General features: G+C 40.1%; 2 protein-coding genes across 4 annotated transcripts in view; one reads left to right on the forward strand and one right to left on the reverse strand.

Annotated features, from left to right (window-relative positions):
• Positions 1 to 1,013: 1,013 nt before the first annotated feature.
• LOC130915698 (uncharacterized) lies at positions 1,014 to 8,427 on the reverse strand. Of its 2 annotated transcripts, XR_009063121.1 has the most exons (3): positions 8,213 to 8,427; positions 1,411 to 7,892; positions 1,014 to 1,090 (listed from the first exon to the last, which is right to left on the reverse strand). XR_009063121.1 is itself a non-coding variant. In XM_057835690.1 (2 exons), the coding sequence occupies exon 2, from the start codon at positions 7,673 to 7,675 to the stop codon at positions 1,805 to 1,807; it is 5,871 nt and encodes a 1,956-aa protein (XP_057691673.1). In that variant the 5' UTR covers positions 7,676 to 7,892; positions 8,213 to 8,427; the 3' UTR covers positions 1,144 to 1,804. The 2 variants fall into 2 exon arrangements, 1 of the variants encoding a protein (XP_057691673.1); XM_057835690.1 differs by lacking the exon at positions 1,014 to 1,090 and having other exon boundaries at positions 1,144 to 7,892.
• Positions 8,428 to 19,805: 11,378 nt separating this feature from the next.
• Positions 19,806 to 20,190, forward strand: part of chst6 (carbohydrate sulfotransferase 6) — a 31,766-nt gene continuing 31,381 nt past the window's right edge. The window contains exon 1 of one of the 2 annotated variants that reach the window (XM_057835776.1): positions 19,806 to 19,892. The gene's annotated coding sequence lies outside the window, so the exon portion shown is untranslated. The remainder of the gene's footprint in view (positions 19,893 to 20,190) is intronic. The other variant, XM_057835777.1, reaches the window with a different exon arrangement.

Raw genomic sequence — 20,190 nt, forward strand, 5'->3', positions numbered from 1 at the left:
TAGTTAACATAGTCAAAAACACATACAGCATAAAATGTGTAGAGTTGATTTTTTTGGTGTAAATTATTTTGAGTTGATCGGTGTTGATTTGGGTGTTGTTTTAACACTAGCAGTGTTAAGATCGCTCTCGGCGCGGTGTCAATTGAGTTGAATACTGACTCCCCTGGCAGTTAGGGTTAGGGTTAGGGTTAGCCTCCTAGCAGAGCTAATCAGCCATACCCAGTTGAAGTGCATTTGTCAGAAAACAAAGCAGGCGCAAAGACTTGTGGGTGAAGTGACACCATGACTGTAAGTAGTCTTGTCTGCAAATAGGTGGGGTTGTGATCGAGTAATTAATGTTGTAAAAATGAGCCTGAACTCGATGGTTACATAAGAAAAGCAAAATCTCTGTTACCTCTCTTGAGTGTAGCAATAGGTTACAATTGCCAGTTAAGCCCGCTCTGTACTTGGGTCCCCCACTCATTCAAAATATTAGCAACATCCCAATGAATATTTAAAAGTAACACAATTTAGTGTTGAAAGTACTCTTAAGCACAACACTGACAGTGTCAAATATTTAACACAATTAGTTAAAGTTACACTTTGAAAAGTGTTAATATTTTAACTCATAATCTGTGAGGATTATATGAACTCAGAAAGTGTTGATTTTAACTCTATCTGAGTTAAATTAACACTCGTGATTTTGCTGTGACGAGGACACTCATCCCTAAGCGGCCTCCTACTCAGGTTAGCAAGTTCACATGGTTTAATGTAATGGTAATGCTAACTCTGAATTCCGGTCGGTCTTTCAGTAGCAAAATTAGTGGTGCGTTTCCTACCTTCACAACAATGACTTTTTACATTACTTACGGTGGCTGCTAGCCGAAAAAAAAACTTCTAATATCCCTCCTCTTCGAAGCGGGTGGAGGTGACAGCATGTCGATATGTAACGTAATTCTGTACTGTGAGAGTGTGTGTGTAGGTGTGTATGTGTGTGTACGCGGGGGTGGTCAAGTCATCAGCCAATGTAGCGTCCCGATTGGAATGATGGTCTCTTCAACTGATGGTTTACAACCTTTATTCCGTCTTTTATGTAAACACACCGTAAGAGCTACGATGTACACAAATTAAAAAAAACCACAATTAGAAATTAACAATAACCTTTTACCTTTTTCCATTTAAACCTTTTATATATTTTTTTCTATAACATAAATTAAACCATAACATAAAATAAACGTTTCAATTATCATTACTCACAATACTGATGGCATTTATAGGCCCATTGTCAATGAAACATCATTATTTAGTGAGGCGACAGCACCCTCTAGTGTACAAAAAATGAACTGCAATACTACACTCAGACAGACTACAGATGTTACACTTAGCGAAATATAATGAACATATTTACAAAATGAAACCCTGAATACGAACCTTGTTCCCTCACCAACCAGGCGCTAAGAACTTTTAGCAGTTAAAAACAACTGTTTTGGTTCTTATTTTCACCGTGACGGCGACGCACGTCTATGCCTTCTCGTCAGCGCGCCGTTTTTGCCTACTTCCTTAGACTTTTCAGCAGTTGCTACATTTTACGGCATTCTGCCTTCCTTTGCCCTTTCGCAATAAAAGCATGAAATCTCAAAAACGGAAATGAATTACAAATATGTGAAATAATGAACAAGGTCATTTACACTCCCACCAAATCATTAGCATTGGCTGATAACTATACAGACCGATAATGATTTCCTAATGATGAAATGACCCATAACCTTTAACATCTGCAAAACACACAACAAGATGAAGAATAAACATTGAACTGTACATATCGTTAAAGAGTCTCTAGGAGCAGAACCAGTTTCTGCACTGGGCGTTCCACAATGGAAAGTTTTCCGGAACTTTGTCCTTTCTCAGTCTTTCTTTCTCCAAAACGAATCTTTACTTTTCTTACAAGTCCATCTTTGTCAGTTGTAGTGTCCGTTACGCATGCTAATCTCCATTCATTGCGAGGCAAATCATCCATCTTCTCCATGACAACATCTCCAACTTTTAGGTTTCTCCTGGGAGTGTGCCATTTCTGCCTTGTTGCGATGTTGGATAGATATTCCCTTTTCCAACGTGACCAAAACTGTTCTGACAAGTACTGCACCTGCCGCCACCTCTTTCGTGCATAGATATCCTCTCTGATGAATTTACCTGGAGGAGGCAGGGCTGCTTTGGACTTCATAGTCAACAAGTGATTTGGGGTCAATGGCGCAGGGCTGTTTGGGTCGCTGAGAGTGTCCACTGTTAGCGGTCTGCTGTTCACGATTGCCATTGCCTCATAGAAGAATGTCCTGAGGGAAGCGTCGTCCATTCTGCCTGATGAAACTGATGCTGTTGAGCACAGAATGTTGCGAATAGTCCTTATCTGTCTTTCCCAAACACCTCCGGTATGGCTGGAATGAGGAGTGTGCATTCTGAAATCACACTGTTTCTCAGCAAGAAATGTGACGATGCGCTCTGTATCCATCTGTTTTAAAGCTTCCTGTAGTTCGTTTTTAGCTCCGACAAAGTTACTTCCTTGATCACATCTTATCTCACTGACTGCTCCTCTTAGAGCTATGAAACAGCGAAGTGCATTGATGAAGGCGTCAGTGGTTAGGTCATCTAACATTTCTATATGCACTGCTCTACAACAAAGGCACGTAAAAAGAAGTCCATAACGCTTGTGCACTTTGCGAGCTTGCTTAGTTTGAAAGGGACCGAAACAGTCCATTCCACAAAACGTAAACGGTGGAGTTGAATCTAACCGCTGTGTTGGAAGATCTGACATTTTCTGTTCCTCTGTGCCTCTTCGCAGTCTGCGACATTTTACACATTGGTGCACAAAGGTTGCTACTGCCTTGTTTATGCCAGGAATCCAAAATCCATTGGATCTGATCTCATTTATTGTCAGTCCTTTCCCTTGGTGTTGCACTTTACTGTGGAAATGAGCAATTATCAGTTGAGTGACATGGTGATTCTTTGGAACGATTACAGGATGTTTCACTATGGAGGAGCACGTTGCATGCTTAAGCCTTCCTCCCACCTTAAGGAGTCCATCCTTATCAAGAAATGTGTCCATGTGAAACAGTTTGCTGTTGTGAGGAAGTGCCTTTCCATTTTCTAGCATCTTTATTTCATTGGCATATTCACTTGCTTGTATATCCCTTATAATAACACATTCTGCATTCTGTCTTTCTTGTACTGTGCTGTGACCAGTTGTTTTATCTCCCTTGGCACGGCGAATAAGTCGAGCAATGACTTGAGTGATTTTGTACCATGAGGAAAACTTTCTTAGCTTGTCCGTCAATCCTTTGGTTTCTGTTTTGAGTGTGTTCAGCGCATGTACCTTTTTTACTTCTGGATCTCCGAGTGGTACTTCTGTGTCAATGTCTGCAGCTGGAGGTATTTCTTTGTCCCATAGAAACTGTGGCCCTTTGAACCAGTCTGAGGTGATGAGCTCACTCGCACTTGAGCCTCTGGAAGCAATGTCCGCAGGGTTTTGCTCTGAGGGTACATATCTCCACTGCTGAGGAGAACTGTTGAGCCTTATTTTTTGAACTCTGTTCGAAACAAATGTGTGAAAACGTCGTGCTTCGTTATTGATGTAGCCTAAAACTACTTTAGAGTCCGTCCAAAAATACTCATCAACCTGTGTCAATCCAAGCTCATCTTTTAACATGTTACTCACAGTAATGGAGACAACAGCAGCTGTAAGTTCGAGCCTTGGAATCGTGATTACCTTAATAGGAGCAACTCTGGTCTTTGCTGTAACCAAAGCACAATGCACATTATCATCTTTGCTTACATGTCTCAAATATGAACATTGACCATATCCATATGAGCTTGCATCAGAAAAATGGTGCAGTTCTGTTTTCACTATTTGACCAAAGTCTTTAGGAACATAACAACGAGGAATTTTTATTTTTTCCAAGTTCTCTAAGTCGCATTTCCATTTATCCCACACAGTCTCGAGTTCACTGGGAAGAGGATCATCCCAGCCAATGCTTTGTTTGCACGTCTCTTGGAGAACCCGTTTTCCTGTCAGTACAAAGGGGGAGATGAATCCCAGTGGGTCGTAGAGCGATGCAACCATGGATAGCACGCCACGCCTTGTAGTAGGTTGGTCATTGGGGTGAAAGCGAAACCTGAGTGTGTCCGATTCAATGTGCCAGTGTATGCCTAGTGCTCTTTCAAAGTTAAAGTCATTAAACGCTAGGTCACATGCTTGCTGTGGTACGGCACGTTCAGAAGCTGGAATGCTTTCCAACACCGTTTGCTCGTTACTTACGAACTTGTGCAGTCTGAGGCCGCCTGCTGCGCAGAGTGATCGAGCCTCCTGTGCGAGTTGAATAGCTTCCTTGATGCTTGCCGTACTTGATACACCATCGTCCACGTAGAAATCCTTCATTATGAACTGTGCACCAAGGGGAAACTGTGTCTCGTTTTCTTTAGCAAGATGCTTTAAGCCGTAATTGGCACAACCTGGTGAGGAGGTGGCACCAAAAAGGTGAACTTTCATTCTGAACTCTTGGGGTTCAGTGTTCAGGTTGCCATTTTTCCACCAAAGAAATCTGAAATAGTCTCTGTCTCCATCATACACATGAAATTGGTGGAACATTTTTTCAATGTCACATAACAATGCAACTTGATGCCTTCTGAATCTGATGAGAATTCCATTTAGATTATTCAGCAAATCAGGGCCTGAGAGCAAATGATCATTGAGACTGTTACCTTTATATTTTGCTGATGCGTCAAAGACCACTCTGAGTTTGTTTGGTTTTTGGGGATGATATATCCCATGGTGGGGAATATACCACTTTTCTCCTTCTTTTGCTTCACTGTGCACTTCTTCTGCCTCATTCCTTTCTATGATTTCACTCATGAACTGAACATATTGCTCTTTGTACCTTTGATCCTTTGACAGCTTGGTTTTGAGGTTTTCAAGTCGCACAGAAGCCATTTGCTTATTGTCCGGTAAGTACGGTCTTTCCTTAAATGGGAGTGGCATTTCATAATGCCCTTGTTTGTTTTTGTAAATGCCTTCCTTCAATGTGTTCAGAAAGAGAATGTCGTCTTGAGACGCAACCTTATTGTCCTTGTTGTCATCTTTGAAGTCAGACTCGAGAACCTTGAGTGCTTCAGCCGGAGTCACTAGGGGGAGCTCTTTAATTGCAACTCTGTGGCACACAGTGGACATGTTCAGAGTGTCATTGTGGAATGACGTGGGGCCTACAATACTCCAGCCCAATGCTGTGCGGACTGCAAAGGGTTCTTTCTCTTCTCCTAAAATTACCTGCCTTGGAGCCAGTGCCTTAGAACAACTATAGCCTATTAACAAACCAACTTCACACTCCAACTGTGATGGAATCTCATTCACTAGTTCCTTGAGGTGATTCCAATGCCTTGCCGTTTCACAAGTAGGAATGTGGGAGCGGTTCACTGGTATACAGTCCTTAGTGTAAGCAGGAGGGAGTTCGATCATTTCTGAGGAGTTGTAGCCTCTAACTTTGAGGCCTGAAACACGTTCACTTGGCACCACAGCATCCTTACCAAGCATTGTAGTGAGCTTTAACCGTATTGGAGTGGACTTTGTCTGAAGACTGTTAGACACATCTCGGTCAATGAACACTGTGTCACTCTGGGTATCTAAGAGTGCATACACTAACCTTTCCATACTTGAGTGCTGCTCTGAAGAAACCCATACTGGCACAATCATCGAAGTACTGACACATTGTTCATTGGATTCTGCATTGAGAGAGAGTGTAGTTGCTGTCTGTTCTGTGTTGTTCTGCATTGAACTTGTGGCTGATTTATCGTAACTGAAGTCATGCAGACAAGTTGGGTGCCTTTTGTTGCACACTTCACATACAAGTCTGTAACGACAGTCTTTTGCACAGTGTCCGGGTTTAAGACAACCATAACAAAGCTTTTTCTCCTTTATGTACGTCTTCCTTTCATTAAGTGATTTGCCTTTAAACTGTGGACAATTGTGAATTTTGTGTCCTTTGTCTTGACAAACGAAGCATGGTGGTTTGACATTTGACCTTTGTTTTATATTTTCAGTCTCTGTTACAGCCTGCGTGTGGAGAACGCTGGAGATTGGTCCTTTTTCCCTTTGGTAACTTTTACCACTCATCGTGGTGACGTCTGTAGAGTGGAGAGCATGAAATGATGTGATTGGGTTACACAAGATTTCTGCTTCAGCTGACATGAACTCAGCAAAGTCCTTTAATTTTGGAAATTTCCCTCTTTCCTTCATGAATTGAGTAGCTTGACGATTCCATCTTGCTGCTGCCCAATCTGGCAACCTTTGAACAAGTTTTTGATTTTCTTGACAGTCGTTCAAAATATTTAATCCTTCAATGTGGGGCATAGCTTCTTGACATGCTTGAATGAAATCGGCAAATGCCCTAAATCCTGTTGAGTCCTTTGTTTGTATTTTAGGCCATTTTGCTAGCCTTTCTCTGAATGCCTTTTGTATGACAAATGAATGTCCATAACGTTGGTTGAGGCGTTCCCATGCGTTCTTGTATGCGTCACTGTCATTTCTATAAAAAATGCCATCAAGGCTCCTTCGAGCTGAGCCTCCTACATATTTCTTCAAATAATGCAATTTGTCAGCAGGTGAGATGCTCTTTTTATCAATGAGTGCAGTAAATGAAGCTTTCCACTCAATGAACTGTATTGGGTCACCGGTGAATATGGAGGGTTCTTGTGTTGGCAGTCTGTTCATGGTGATGCTGTCCTGTATAGCTTGTGCTAAGTAATGAATGTCAGATTGTTGAAGTGAAGTGGACACCATATTGCTTACAGGAACCTGACTAGGAGCAGAATCTGTGGAGGGCCGATGGACTTCACCACTTACATCTTTAGCAATGTGAACACTGCAATCACTACTATCACTGCTTTCACTTTTCATTTCTTGATCATATGTCCGTAGTCGAGCTCGAGCAGACTTTATTTCCCGTTCGGCCTTTATTCGTTCTAATTCACGTTTTTGGGCTTGTAGTTCTTTTCTTTGTTTTTCTTCCAAAAGCTGAATTTTTTCCTTTTGTTTTTCTTCCTCTAATAACACCTCATACTCCACTTCTTTGGCTGCTAACTCTGCTGCAGCGTCTGCTCTCCTTACAGCCACCATTGACTTGGACGAATATGACTTACTGGAGCTGGAGCGTTTGCTGGACATGGTGCCGGAAGAACTGTAAATGGACTGTGCATAGTCTGGTTTGAGAAGTTTACGAAGACATATTTTTACGTTATCACGATCATAGTCATCAATGCCTGAGAGCCTTTCGTGTGCAACCTTGATAAGGTCTCTTGTGACTGCTTCACATGCATCTACACGTCTTCTTGTGTCACTGGAGGGAGTAATATGGTCCCTGATTTCCTCATATAACTTAATGACACAGTCACTTTCCTTTTCTACATTGTCCATGAGAGAAGCTATTTGAATGTCTGATATGTCTTCTTTCAATTGCTCACGTGTGGTGCGCACTTGTTTCTTCCACTCATCATAAACCTTATGAAGCTGTTTTTCCTTTTTAAGTGACTCTTCCTCCAGATACGCCTGGATCTTTTCCGTTGGTCTCCTTTGACGAACAGAGCGTGAAGATTCCTCTTCTATGTGGACCTGGAGATCCTCCGTGTGCTCTGCTTTCCTTTCAGATGCTTCCATATTGAGGATAGAGCGACGCTGTTGACCATCAGATCCCCGTTGACTTTGATTGGAGCTGTGAAGCTGGAACCTTACTGGGATCTTGGAGCTGAGAGTGGCTGTAGCGTTCCTCAGCTTGGGTCAAGCTCTTACTATAGCGTCCCGATTGGAATGATGGTCTCTTCAACTGATGGTTTACAACCTTTATTCCGTCTTTTATGTAAACACACCGTAAGAGCTACGATGTACACAAATTAAAAAAAACCACAATTAGAAATTAACAATAACCTTTTACCTTTTTCCATTTAAACCTTTTATATATTTTTTTCTATAACATAAATTAAACCATAACATAAAATAAACGTTTCAATTATCATTACTCACAATACTGATGGCATTTATAGGCCCATTGTCAATGAAACATCATTATTTAGTGAGGCGACAGCACCCTCTAGTGTACAAAAAATGAACTGCAATACTACACTCAGACAGACTACAGATGTTACACTTAGCGAAATATAATGAACATATTTACAAAATGAAACCCTGAATACGAACCTTGTTCCCTCACCAACCAGGCGCTAAGAACTTTTAGCAGTTAAAAACAACTGTTTTGGTTCTTATTTTCACCGTGACGGCGACGCACGTCTATGCCTTCTCGTCAGCGCGCCGTTTTTGCCTACTTCCTTAGACTTTTCAGCAGTTGCTACATTTTACGGCATTCTGCCTTCCTTTGCCCTTTCGCAATAAAAGCATGAAATCTCAAAAACGGAAATGAATTACAAATATGTGAAATAATGAACAAGGTCATTTACAGCCAATCAAACGTGTGTTTAAGGAAAAACCATGGACTGGCATATTCAGCAAGTGAAAAAGGGGTAACTGTAAGTCTGAAGATAATGAAAATAATTCACTTAATAATGGTAGGGTCAATTCTATCATTACAACATATAGGAAGATAATCTAAATGACCTATATAACTGAACACAATACATAATGCAAATAAGGTTGCTTACAACATTTTGAGCATCCTGAAAAGTTGGTAGTGTTTTGTCCCTATTGTCCTTGCTCTGGACTCTATTTTGTCTGATCCAGCTTGTAGGAATGTGATCTGATTGGGTTTTTTTGTTTTTTTTGTTTCTTTATTTCCAACCTTGGCAAATATAAGCTTTCTCTGGTTGATTCAAAGTTGGTGGCAGACCTGGGTGAACAATGAAATGAGCTTTTGTTCCTTCCACCTGTATTGTTGTGGGCAAATTCCACATGATAATGTGTGGACCCACAACTTAACAGTCACAGCCAAAGATGCATGACACTGCAGGAAGAACATTTTTATTACCTTGACTTTTTTTGTGAGGGTGTGCTAAATAGTCGTGAGATCACTTAACCAAAAATTTGCTGATATTAATATATATATTGTTTTTCCCCCTCCCATAGTCACTGCCTCAATTTTGCCCCAATGTTTGTATTTATGCATTTTCCTATTTTTTGTTGTTTTCATTTTCCATTCTAACTCTTTGCCCCAACAACCCATCTGTTTGTAGTTATGCATTTCCCTTTGTCTTTTTTTCTTTTTGTTTTGTTTTACTGTCAGCAGGGCGTGTTCAGTTTCCTGCTGAGGTACACATGTGGAATAAATTGTCGCTACCCTGTTCATCAAGGAAAGACAGTGGTAACAAGAGATAGCTTTAAAAATATTCAATTAGTAAAGAAATAATAATTTCAATGGGAATGAAAACTGTATAAAGTATCACCTGTAGGAAATGGGGCAATGCCTATGTTGGTAAAACTTGGGTTTAATAGCACTAGATTATGACACCATATCTGTGCTTTATTCTTCATATACTTGAAGTGTAAAATATAAATACAGTGGGGCAAATAAGTATTTAGTCAACCACTAATTGTGCAAGTTCTCCCACTTGAAAATATTAGAGAGGCCTGTAATTGTCAACATGGGTAAACCTCAACCACGAGAGACAGAATGTGGGGGGAAAAAACAGAAAATCACATTGTTTGATTTTTAAAGAATTTATTTGCAAATCATGGTGGAAAATAAGTATTTGGTCAATACCAAAAGTTCATCTCAATACTTTGTTATGTACCCTTTGTTGGCAATAATGGAGGCCAAACGTTTTATGTAACTCTTCACAAGCTTTTCACACACTGTTGCTGGTATTTTGGCCCATTCCTCCATGCAGCTCTCCTTCTAGCGCAGTGATGTTTTGGGGCTGTCGTTGGGCAACACGGACTTTCAACTCCCTCCACAGATTTTCTATGGCATTGAGATCTGGAAACTGGCTAGTCCACTCCAGGACCTTGAAATGCTTCTTACAAAGCCACTTCTTTGTTGCCCTGGCTGTGTGTTTGGGTTCATTGTCATGCTGAAAGACCCAGCCACATCTCATCTTCACTGCCCTTGCTGATGGAAGGAGATTTTCACTCCAAATCTCTCGATACATGGCCTCATTCATTCTTTCCATTACACAGATCAGTTGTCCTGGTCCCTTTGCAGAAAAACAGCTCCAAATCATGATGTTTCCACCCCCATGCTTCACAGTGGGTATGGTGGTCTTCGGATGCAATTCAGTATTCTTTCTCCTCCAAACACGAGAACCTGAGTTTCTACCAAAAAGTTGTATTTTGGCTTCATCTGACCATAACACATTCTCCCAGTCCTCCTCTGGATCATCCAAATACTCTCTAGCGAACCGCAGACGGGCCTGGACGTGTACTGGCTTCAGCAGGGGGACATGTCTGGCAGTGCAGGATTTGAGTCCCTGGCAGCGCATTGTGTAACTGAACTGCCTTTGTTACTGTGGTCCCAGCTGTCTGTAGGTCATTCACTAGGTCCCCCCATGTGGTTCTGAGATTTTTGCTCACAGTTCTTGTTATCATTTTGACGCCACGGGGTGAGATCATGCATGGAGCCCCAGATCGAGGGGGATTATCAGTGGTCTTGTATGTCTTCCATTTTCTAATAATTGCTCCCACAGTTGATTTCTTTACACCAAGCGTTTTACCTATTGCAGATTCAGTCTTCCCAGCCTGGTGCAGGTCTGCAATTTGGCTCTGGTGTCCTTCGACAGCTCTTTGGTCTTGGCCATTGTGGAGTTTGGAGTGTGACTGAACACACAGGTGGACAGGTGTCTTTTATACCGATAATGAGTTAAAACAGGTGCCATTAATACAGGTAACGAGTGGAGCCTTGTTAGACCTCCTTAAAAGCAGTTAGACCTCTTTGACAGCCAGAAATCTTGCTTGTTTGTTGGTAACCAAATACTTATTTTCCACTCTAATTTGGAAATAAATTCTTTAAAAATCAAACAATGAGATTTTCTGGTTTTTTTTCCACATTCTGTCACTCATGGTTGATGTTTACCCATGTTGACGATTACAGGCCTCTCTAATCTTTTCAAGTAGGAGAACTTGCACAATTGGTGGTTGACTAAATACTTATTTGCCCCACTGTAAGTCACAGACTCACAGCAAACATATGTACACAATAAATGATAAAGTGCACCAACCAAAAATATGACATACAGTATACCGTATTTTTCGGACTACAAGTCGCACCTGAGTATAAGTCGCACAAGCCATAAAATGCCCAATGAAGAGAAAAAAAAACATATATAAGTCGCACCGGAGTATAAGTCGCATTTTTAGGGGACATTTACTTGATACAATCCAACACATAGAACAGATATGTCATCTTGAAAGGCAATTTAATATAAAAATACAATAGAGAACAACATGCTGAATAAATGTACAGTGCATGAACAACGAAATGCGAATATACTGTCCTCACCAGGACACTACGGTTAGGTCCTGGCTATATAGCGAACTCCCAACAGACAATGCTGGACGTCCGTATAATTTGCTGAATCAATTTGGTCCTCGATAGCAAACAGATTCGCATCAACGTAAATAAATGATAATTAGGTACTATTACAGCAATACAGTAATTTTCGCACTATAAGGCGCACCTGATTATAAGCCGCCACCTACCAAATTTGACACAAAAACGGTATTTGTTCATAGATAAGCCGCATTGGACTATAAGCCACAGCTGTCCTCACTGTATTATGTGATATTTACACCAAAAGATATTAACAGGTAACACTTTTTTGACGGCGGCATCATACGACTGTCATAAGACCAAATGAACCACCATGAAGCTTTGAACCATTTGCTTGCAAAGCTTCATTGCTTCAAGAAGCTTCATTTGGCCATCACTGCTCCCTTGGGGGAGACAGTCAATCTTTTATGCCACCTGCTATCAACGCTGTTGTTGTCCATCATGCCTCCTAACATGCATTGCAGCGCAACAGATGTAAATAACAATTAAAATACGTTCTTAAATGTTCTGTACTAATTATTTTTCAAATCCTGTTCCTGTTCTTTAATTAATTGCTAGATACTGTATTTGGTAACACTTTATTTGATAGTGGCGCCATAAGACTGTCATGAGACAATTAGACATAATTATGACATGACACTGTCATGAGCATTAACAAATGCTTATAACAGTTATCATTTAGTTTTATTCGGCAAATTATCTCCATTTGAATGGATTTAAAAGATCCAAGCTGGACATAAATGGAGTTGGTAACATAATTTGCTGGATGACACTTCATGACATCTGTCATAGGCATTCAGTAATGCCAATGATAGTCTCATGTGATAACTATGACAGTGTTATGACAGTCTTATGACGCCGCTGTCAAATAAAGTGTTACCAAATACCATAACAAGCAATTAATGAAACTGGAACAGTAAATGCATAAATAATTAGCACAGAACATGAATTTTGATTGTTACTTACATCTGTAGTGCTGCAATGCATGCTAGGAGCCATGTGTTGCCAATTAACCCAAATAAATCAACAAATAAGCCGCACTGGACTATAAGCCGCAGGATTCAAAATGAACAAAAAAAGTAGCGGCTTATAGTCCGGAAATTACGGTAACAGGTTAGCATGCGTTCGCTAGCGTTAGCACATCACAACCAAACAACTGGCTCTAAGTGTCCGATCGCGGCTGGAAAACACACAACAACAACAGAAAAGATGATACACGCAGGCGTTGCCTCTGTAGAGATATTTTAAAAACATAAACAATGACTGTAGATTCGCAGCCGTCTTTCTCTCTCGCTAACTCGCCCACTCACTCACTCAGAGCTACGTAACTGTCCGTCTTCTTCTGCCGTGTCAGCGCTCTTCTTCACGTAAACAAGTGCGAGTGCGCACCCACGTGGGCGTGAAAGCGCCACAAACTAAATGCATCCATTTCAATATAAAAAAAGTCAATAATACAATTGAACATACTGTACATTGCCAAAGGCAGAACGCGAATTTGGCCATTTCTATTAAGAGGTATTCAGATAACTATAGCATAAGAACATGCTAACAAGTTGACAAAACCATCAGTGTCACTCCAAAACACCAAAATAACATGTGAAATGATATCATAATGTGTTAATAATTTCACACATAAGTCGCTCCTGAGTATAAGTTGCACCCCCAGCCAAAATATGAAAAAAAAACGCGACTTATAGTCCGAAAAATACGGTAGTCATAAAAAGCTCGCAGTTTTGGCCGACTGTTTCACCGCTTCGTGTGGCCATTCGCTTCCGAACACACACACACTTGTCTCGGAGGTTCTTCCATTTTTTTATGCAATCGCTGACCTCCAGCCCCGTATTTTCAGCAATCTCCTTCCACAAATTGCTTGCCATTTGGCAATCTTTATTCTGTCTTGAAGAGACATTGTAGAGGTGTTCGTACTTGCGGACCTCTTCGATGATCCTCTCGTCGGCTTGGTCCATTTTTGCATGTAGCACAACAATGTTTGAAAATGGCGGTGATTATGCGCGGAATCGGAAACAGCAGTTCGAACGGACCAATCACAGTCCATTTGCGTCACGTCACCATGTGTTGCCGTGACGTCCAGTCAGGAATCTGTGGAGGTGCACGTCAGGCTACGGCGGAGGGTCGTAAATCGGGTCTGCCGCAGAAGCATAACTCGGACACAAGTAGTGTTGTTTGTAAATAGCCGGAGTGTGTTCGGTTGAAAAGGGGGCGTAAGTGACTTCGGGGAACATACTTTTTTGCTGTAATACACAGGTGTCAAACCGATTCCAGAAAGGGCCTAGTGGGTGCTGGATTTTGTTCCAACCGACAACGCGCAGAGAGTTTAAAAAATGAACTTCCTGCTGAAACAAGCAGCACCTGACAAAGTTGAACTGATTACACATGTAAAAGATCTAATTGGTGAAAAGGTGTCTTCTTCATTGGTTGGAAAGCAAACCTGCACCCACTAGGCCTTTTCTGGAATCGGTTTGACACCTGTGCCGTAATAGAATAACATGTAATTGCACACCCATTCAGTAGGTGGTAGTGGCGCTCTCATTTTCAGAGTGTGCGTAGTATTTTTGAACCAAATGAGTACATAGCAAGTGGGCACGGGGATATGAAAAGCTAAGACTAGGAAATCTGACGATGCGTATGTAACGTTTGGCTTCACTTTTAATACAGTGGGAGATGAGGAAAGACCTGTATTTTTACTGTGTCTATAAATGTTGCCAGCGGGCATTATGAAGCCATATCAATTAAGATGTCACTTAAAGACATTCGACCCCAATAGTATTGATATGCCGCCTGATTTTTATAATGGAAAAAGTGCCGAATATTGCCGGCAATCGTGCCGCTTTGTGAGTGTTAAATCAGTAAACCAGCGAGCACTGTGAGCATCATTTAAGGCGGTGTACCGAGTTGCTCAGTGCAAAATGACTCCACACCATAGCAAAGGAACTAATACTGCCTGCAGCAAATCTCTGTACAATGACACTGTTGATTTTGTTCTATTTTTATTTTTCCCGGTCAAATTGTGTAGCATATTGTACTTTAAGTTAATGTAACTAATCAATTTGAATTTATTATTATTTATTGATTTTATCATGTTTTATTCAGTATCAAATGGTCAAAAAATGTACGGACGTGTACAATGTTCTCCTCAGAGACGTCCTGCCATGTTAGCTGCACACAACAACTGCACGCCGCTCTCCCTCTGTTTACGTCTTTGCCGTGTAGATAAGCATTAATTTACGCCATATTCCTGTTGAACATGTATGCTTACGATGTTACTTGTTTATTTAGCACCTGAGGATAACATTGAGATTCCAACTGAATGTAAAAGAGGGCTTATTCACAACAACAGCTTTGGGAGCAGAATATTATAAGGGTCAAAAATTTGGCAGAACACCGGCCATAGACCACCATCCTCGGGTTGGGCTCGGGGAGCTACGCGCTCCTCCGACATCGGCCGGTTTGTCTGGCGGTCATTCTCCAGCTGTTACCCGGCAAACAAGCTCTCCTGCCCGCAGCAGGGGAACGATGAGCTGTTACTAGACAATCGACAATCCTACCTCCGTGTGACATAATCCTGGGTAGTTTTGTGTGATTTTTCACTTCGAAAAACAAATATAAGACTTTGAAACGCCGCTCGGTTCGGGTTGGCATGTCGGCTAGTTTCACGCCTACTGGTTTGTTTACGCTTTCCGAAGCCGGGGCAGGGAAATGACAAAAGCCGGACTAACCCCGGTGGCATAAAGTATCGTTCGGGAGGTGCAAGAAAATTTGACAATTATGAATGAATTTTGCCATGTCGTACTGAATAAATGCATTTTTAATATTTCATATTCCATTTAGCACAACTGTTATTTGTCATGACCATACCATTTATTTAGCAATTGGGGAAAAATACTTAGATAAAATGAATCTCCTGTAGAAATAGTGGAGTAGAGATTGAAACAATGACATTTTGCTGTTCTCTTTGTCGCATTTTCCTCATTCTGAATAATTCCCCCACAATGGGCTGAACTCTAAATCAGATGAAATCGTGACCCTGCCGACGTCATCCTCCAGCTGGGGACGGTGGGGCGCTATAATGACAGGCAAGGGCTAAACGGCAGATTAAAAGACTTTTTTCTCGTCATCTGCGCTTTACGAAATTGTTGTATATAATCGAATCGTCTCGAAAAAAATCATTCTAATTCACTTAATAATGCTATTTAAGACTTTTTTTTAAAAATTCTGTCATAAGCACTTTAACCCTTGGGCGTTATTTTATCTTGACTAAATTCTTGTGATTTTGTCCAAAAAATGGCTTTTCCTTGTAAGTGTGATAACTAAGTCATTTCTGAATATTTTTTCACTTTCAGCCACTCAAAATGTTCAGTGGCGTCAGACCTATCTACACATATAAAGTTTTTTATTTTTTTTAATTTTTCAATGCCCCCTATGGACAATAATAGCAGCATTATCCGAATAGCAAAACTAACTATGCTGTATATATATAAAAAACAAAAGTCTAATTTGAATATTCCATATCACATAGTTAGAGGCTTGAATAAGTCGTTAAGTCATAACAACCGATTTTTTTATGCATGCCCAGTTTTTACACATTTGCAGTTTTCTCATTTACACTAAACTCTTGTGATTTAGTCCAAAAAATGGCTTTTCCTTTGAAGTGTGATAACTAAGTCATTTCTGAATATTTTTTCACTTTCAACCACTCAAAATCTTCAGTGGCATCAGACCTATCTACACATATATAGTTTTTTTATTTTTTTTATTTTTCAATGCCCCCTATGGACAATAATAGCAGCATTATCCGAATAGCAAAACTAACTATGCTGTATATATATAAAAAACAAAAGTCTAATTTGAATATTCCATATCACATAGTTAGAGGCTTGAATAAGTCGTTAAGTCATAACAACCGATTTTTTTATGCATGCCCAGTTTTTACACATTTGCAGTTTTCTCATTTACACTAAACTCTTGTGATTTTGTCCAAAAAATGGCTTTTCCTTTGAAGTGTGATAACTAAGTCATTTCTGAATATTTTTTCACTTTCAACCACTCAAAATCTTCAGTGGCATCAGACCTATCTACACATATATAGTTTTTTATTTTTTTTATTTTTCAATGCCCCCTATGGACAATAATAGCAGCATTATCCGAATAGCAAAACTAACTATGCTGTATATATATAAAAAACAAAAGTCTAATTTGAATATTCCATATCACATAGTTAGAGGCTTGAATAAGTCGTTAAGTCATAACAACCGATTTTTTTATGCATGCCCAGTTTTTACACATTTGCAGTTTTCTCATTTACACTAAACTCTTGTAATTTTGTCCAAAAAATGGCTTTTCCTTTGAAGTGTGATAACTAAGTCATTTCTGAATATTTTTTCACTTTCAGCCACTCAAAATGTTCAGTGGCGTCAGACCTATCTACACATATAAAGTTTTTTATTTTTTTTATTTTTCAATGCCCCCTATGGACAATAATAACAGCATTATCCGAATAGCAAAACTAACTATGCTGTATATATATAAAAAACAAAAGTCTAATTTGAATATTCCATATCACATAGTTAGAGGCTTGAATAAGTCCACAAGTCGTAACAACCAATTTTTTTATGCACACCCACTTTTTACACAATTGCAGTTTTCTCATTTACATTCAACTCTTGTGATTTTGTCCAAAAAATGGCTTTTCCTTTGAAGTGTGATAACTAAGTTATTTCTGAATATGTTTTCATTTTCAACCACTCACAATGTTCAGTGGCATCAGACCTATCTAAACATATAGTTTTTTTGTTTTGGCCCCCTATGGACAATAATAGCAGCATTATCCTAATAGTAAAACTAACTATGCTATATAGGCTATATATAAATCAAACTAAAATATTTTATATTACATAATTACATCATTGGATAAGTAAAAGTCGTAACAATAGATTTTTTGTTTTAGAACAAGACTGTGACAACGTGACAATAACTGATTTGATAATAGAATTTATGTTAACAATTTTACAAAACATACATACAATATAACAGTTAACATAATAACAACATACACAATTCATGATGTGCACTTTGAGATTTGTTGTTCAAATGTAAAGTGCGTTATAAATAAAATGTATTATTATTTATTATTATGTTCGAAGCCCGAAGTGGCTTTGTGCAAAGGCCACATTGTTTGCGCTTGGACGGGGGTCCAGCTCGCTGCTCAACCAAGCCTTCGGCAGAAGGCGGTGGTTCCCGTTTTAGGACTTCTGGCCGAATTAGAGCCTTGCCAAGTTCCTCAAGAAATAGTCGGCGCTTGTAGCTTTTCTTCACGTTCCACTCAGGGTAGATCTCCGTGAACAGCACAAACGAGGGTAGATCTCCGTGAACAGCACAAACGCGCTGCATGACGAAATGTCCGGCATGTGAAAAAACACACATTGGCCACCTGAGTGCGCGCCGGCGGCAGGAGTATGTGCCTCAGGCCTGCAAAGCACAAGCGCACGCAACAATAACAGCTTTGATCTTTGATCAGCTTTTACAAGACAAACCTTGATATGCAAAACATTTGCTTACTCACTCTCGTCATTACCTCGATCGCCGTCATTTTCGTCATGCGCCTCAACGTGGTCATGTCCGTGCCCCCGCCTTCTGCTCCCCGCTTTCATCTCGTTATGTTGTCAACTATTTCCTAATCCTCGTCATCAAAGCCGTCCTCCTCCGGCATCGAAAGTCCGGAAGAATTTGTTCAATGTCTTCTGGGCTCTCCAAAGAAGCGTCCGAACAAAGGTCGTCGTCGTCGGAATCAGGATTTTCTAACACCATTCGAATCGTGTCCTGCGGTGAAATACTTCTCGCCGCCATCGATCATAAGTTGTGTTGGAAGAAATGCAAAATGGTGATCCTCGCGAGAACAGAGACTCCCAAAATGCCCAGAACCAATGAGAGTAAAGAAATTCAAACACCCAACCAATAAAAGTTGAAATTCAAACGACAACAATAAACACGTGGTTTTTTGTTTTGGTTTTTTTGCATTTCCGGGAAGTACCTTTTTATTGTCTTGTGCAAACGTGCAAAATTGCAAATACGCATGCCCAAATAGACTGAAAGTGAGCTCAGACAACATTGACACCATTTTTTTTGTAAAGCCAACCGTCTTTATTGCATTAATTTTTGACCGATCTGAAGCTAGCTTCGCAAGAAAATTCATGTATTGGCCTATGGCTCCATCTAGTGACTTCTGGGTGTCAACACAAAAATTTTTTTATCTGCATGTTTTTGACTCGCCAAAGAAGCGATTGCATCAATAATCACGGAAAATGCATGATAAAACATCAGGTTTACAGCATATTAAAAATCATGATTTATAATGGGAGTCAATGAGCCAAAAAATGGCAAAATAACAAGAGTTTAGTGCAAATCTTCCCAGCCTGTTTGCAATAAGTTAGAAATTGCCGGATGGTGCCATTTCGAACTTCTACATGATTTAGTATCCTGCAGGAAATATCAGCTCCCTAGTGTATTTTTTCATATGCTTTTTTTCCTTTTAAACACAGAAAAAAACGAAAAAAGCCAAAAAATGGACAAATAACACCCAGGGGTTAAGGGATTCAAAGTCCCTCTGTTACCTCTTGCGAGCGCTACAGTAGGATACAATTGCCAGTTAGGCCCATGCTCTGCACTGAGGTCCACCACTTATCCAGAATATTGACAACATCACAACGAATATTTAAAATTGACAGGTGGTTCCACATTTTGAATGTAACAGGTTTGAATAGGAATTGCTTAACTTGTTCAAGTAGTTAATTTAAGTCTTACTTAAATCATTGAAGCATTTTTCATTTAACTGCATAACGTAAGAATTACTTATAGCAGTTGTGTGGAACCTCTAAGGTTCTTTCATAAATGCTATCAACCTCTAGCAAAAAGTATGGAATTACCAGCCCCGGATGAGCACTCCCTCAGATATTTTATCATGTAGAACAAACTCAGATAAAAAGCTTGAAAAATTAATGAATTAGTTCAAAAGTGCAACTCCTTGACATTCGGAAACACTAAAAGAAATTAATAAAAAACAATGTGGTGGTAAATGTTACTTTTATTGAGCAAGTGCAGGGAATTTATTTAAGAATCACTCCATTCTGAAAAAAAAAATAGAATCACTCCATTTTGAGTAGAAATTACAGACACACCCAGTCAATTTCCTTTCCTTAATTGGGCCCCTGCCACAGATTAGATCTGCTCGTTAGTCAGCAGTTAAAAACAGTGCCGTTATCACACCTTGGAGGGCTGCGGGACCAAGTGGATTCACAAGAATCATGGCTCCAACAAGAGAGTTGTCTCTTGAGACCAAGGAGAGGATTAGCAAACTTCTTGAAGAAGGTAACGCTACACGTGTGGTTGCCAAAGATGTGGGCTGCTCACAGTCAGCTGTATCAAAAATCTGGCCCGAGTACAAACAGCGTGGCAAGGTTTGATAAAGTTAAGCGTATTGGTAGACCGAGGGAGACATCCAAACGTCATGACAAACAACTAAAGGCCATAAAGTGTAACACAAAAGTGAGGACACCCCTCGCATTTCTGCAAATATTTAAGTATATTTTTTCATGGGACAACACTGACAAAATGACACTTTGACACAATGAAAAGTAATCTGTGTGCAGCTTATATAATAGAGTTA

Source organism: Corythoichthys intestinalis, chromosome 5, assembly GCF_030265065.1.
Source record: "Corythoichthys intestinalis isolate RoL2023-P3 chromosome 5, ASM3026506v1, whole genome shotgun sequence".
In the NCBI taxonomy this organism is placed as follows: domain Eukaryota; kingdom Metazoa; phylum Chordata; class Actinopteri; order Syngnathiformes; family Syngnathidae; genus Corythoichthys; species Corythoichthys intestinalis.

Bases quoted from the DNA above. Each gene is read 5' to 3' on its own strand.
- LOC130915698 (XM_057835690.1), bottom strand. From the start codon at position 7,675: ATGGAAGCATCTGAAAGGAAAGCAGAGCACACGGAGGATCTCCAGGTC.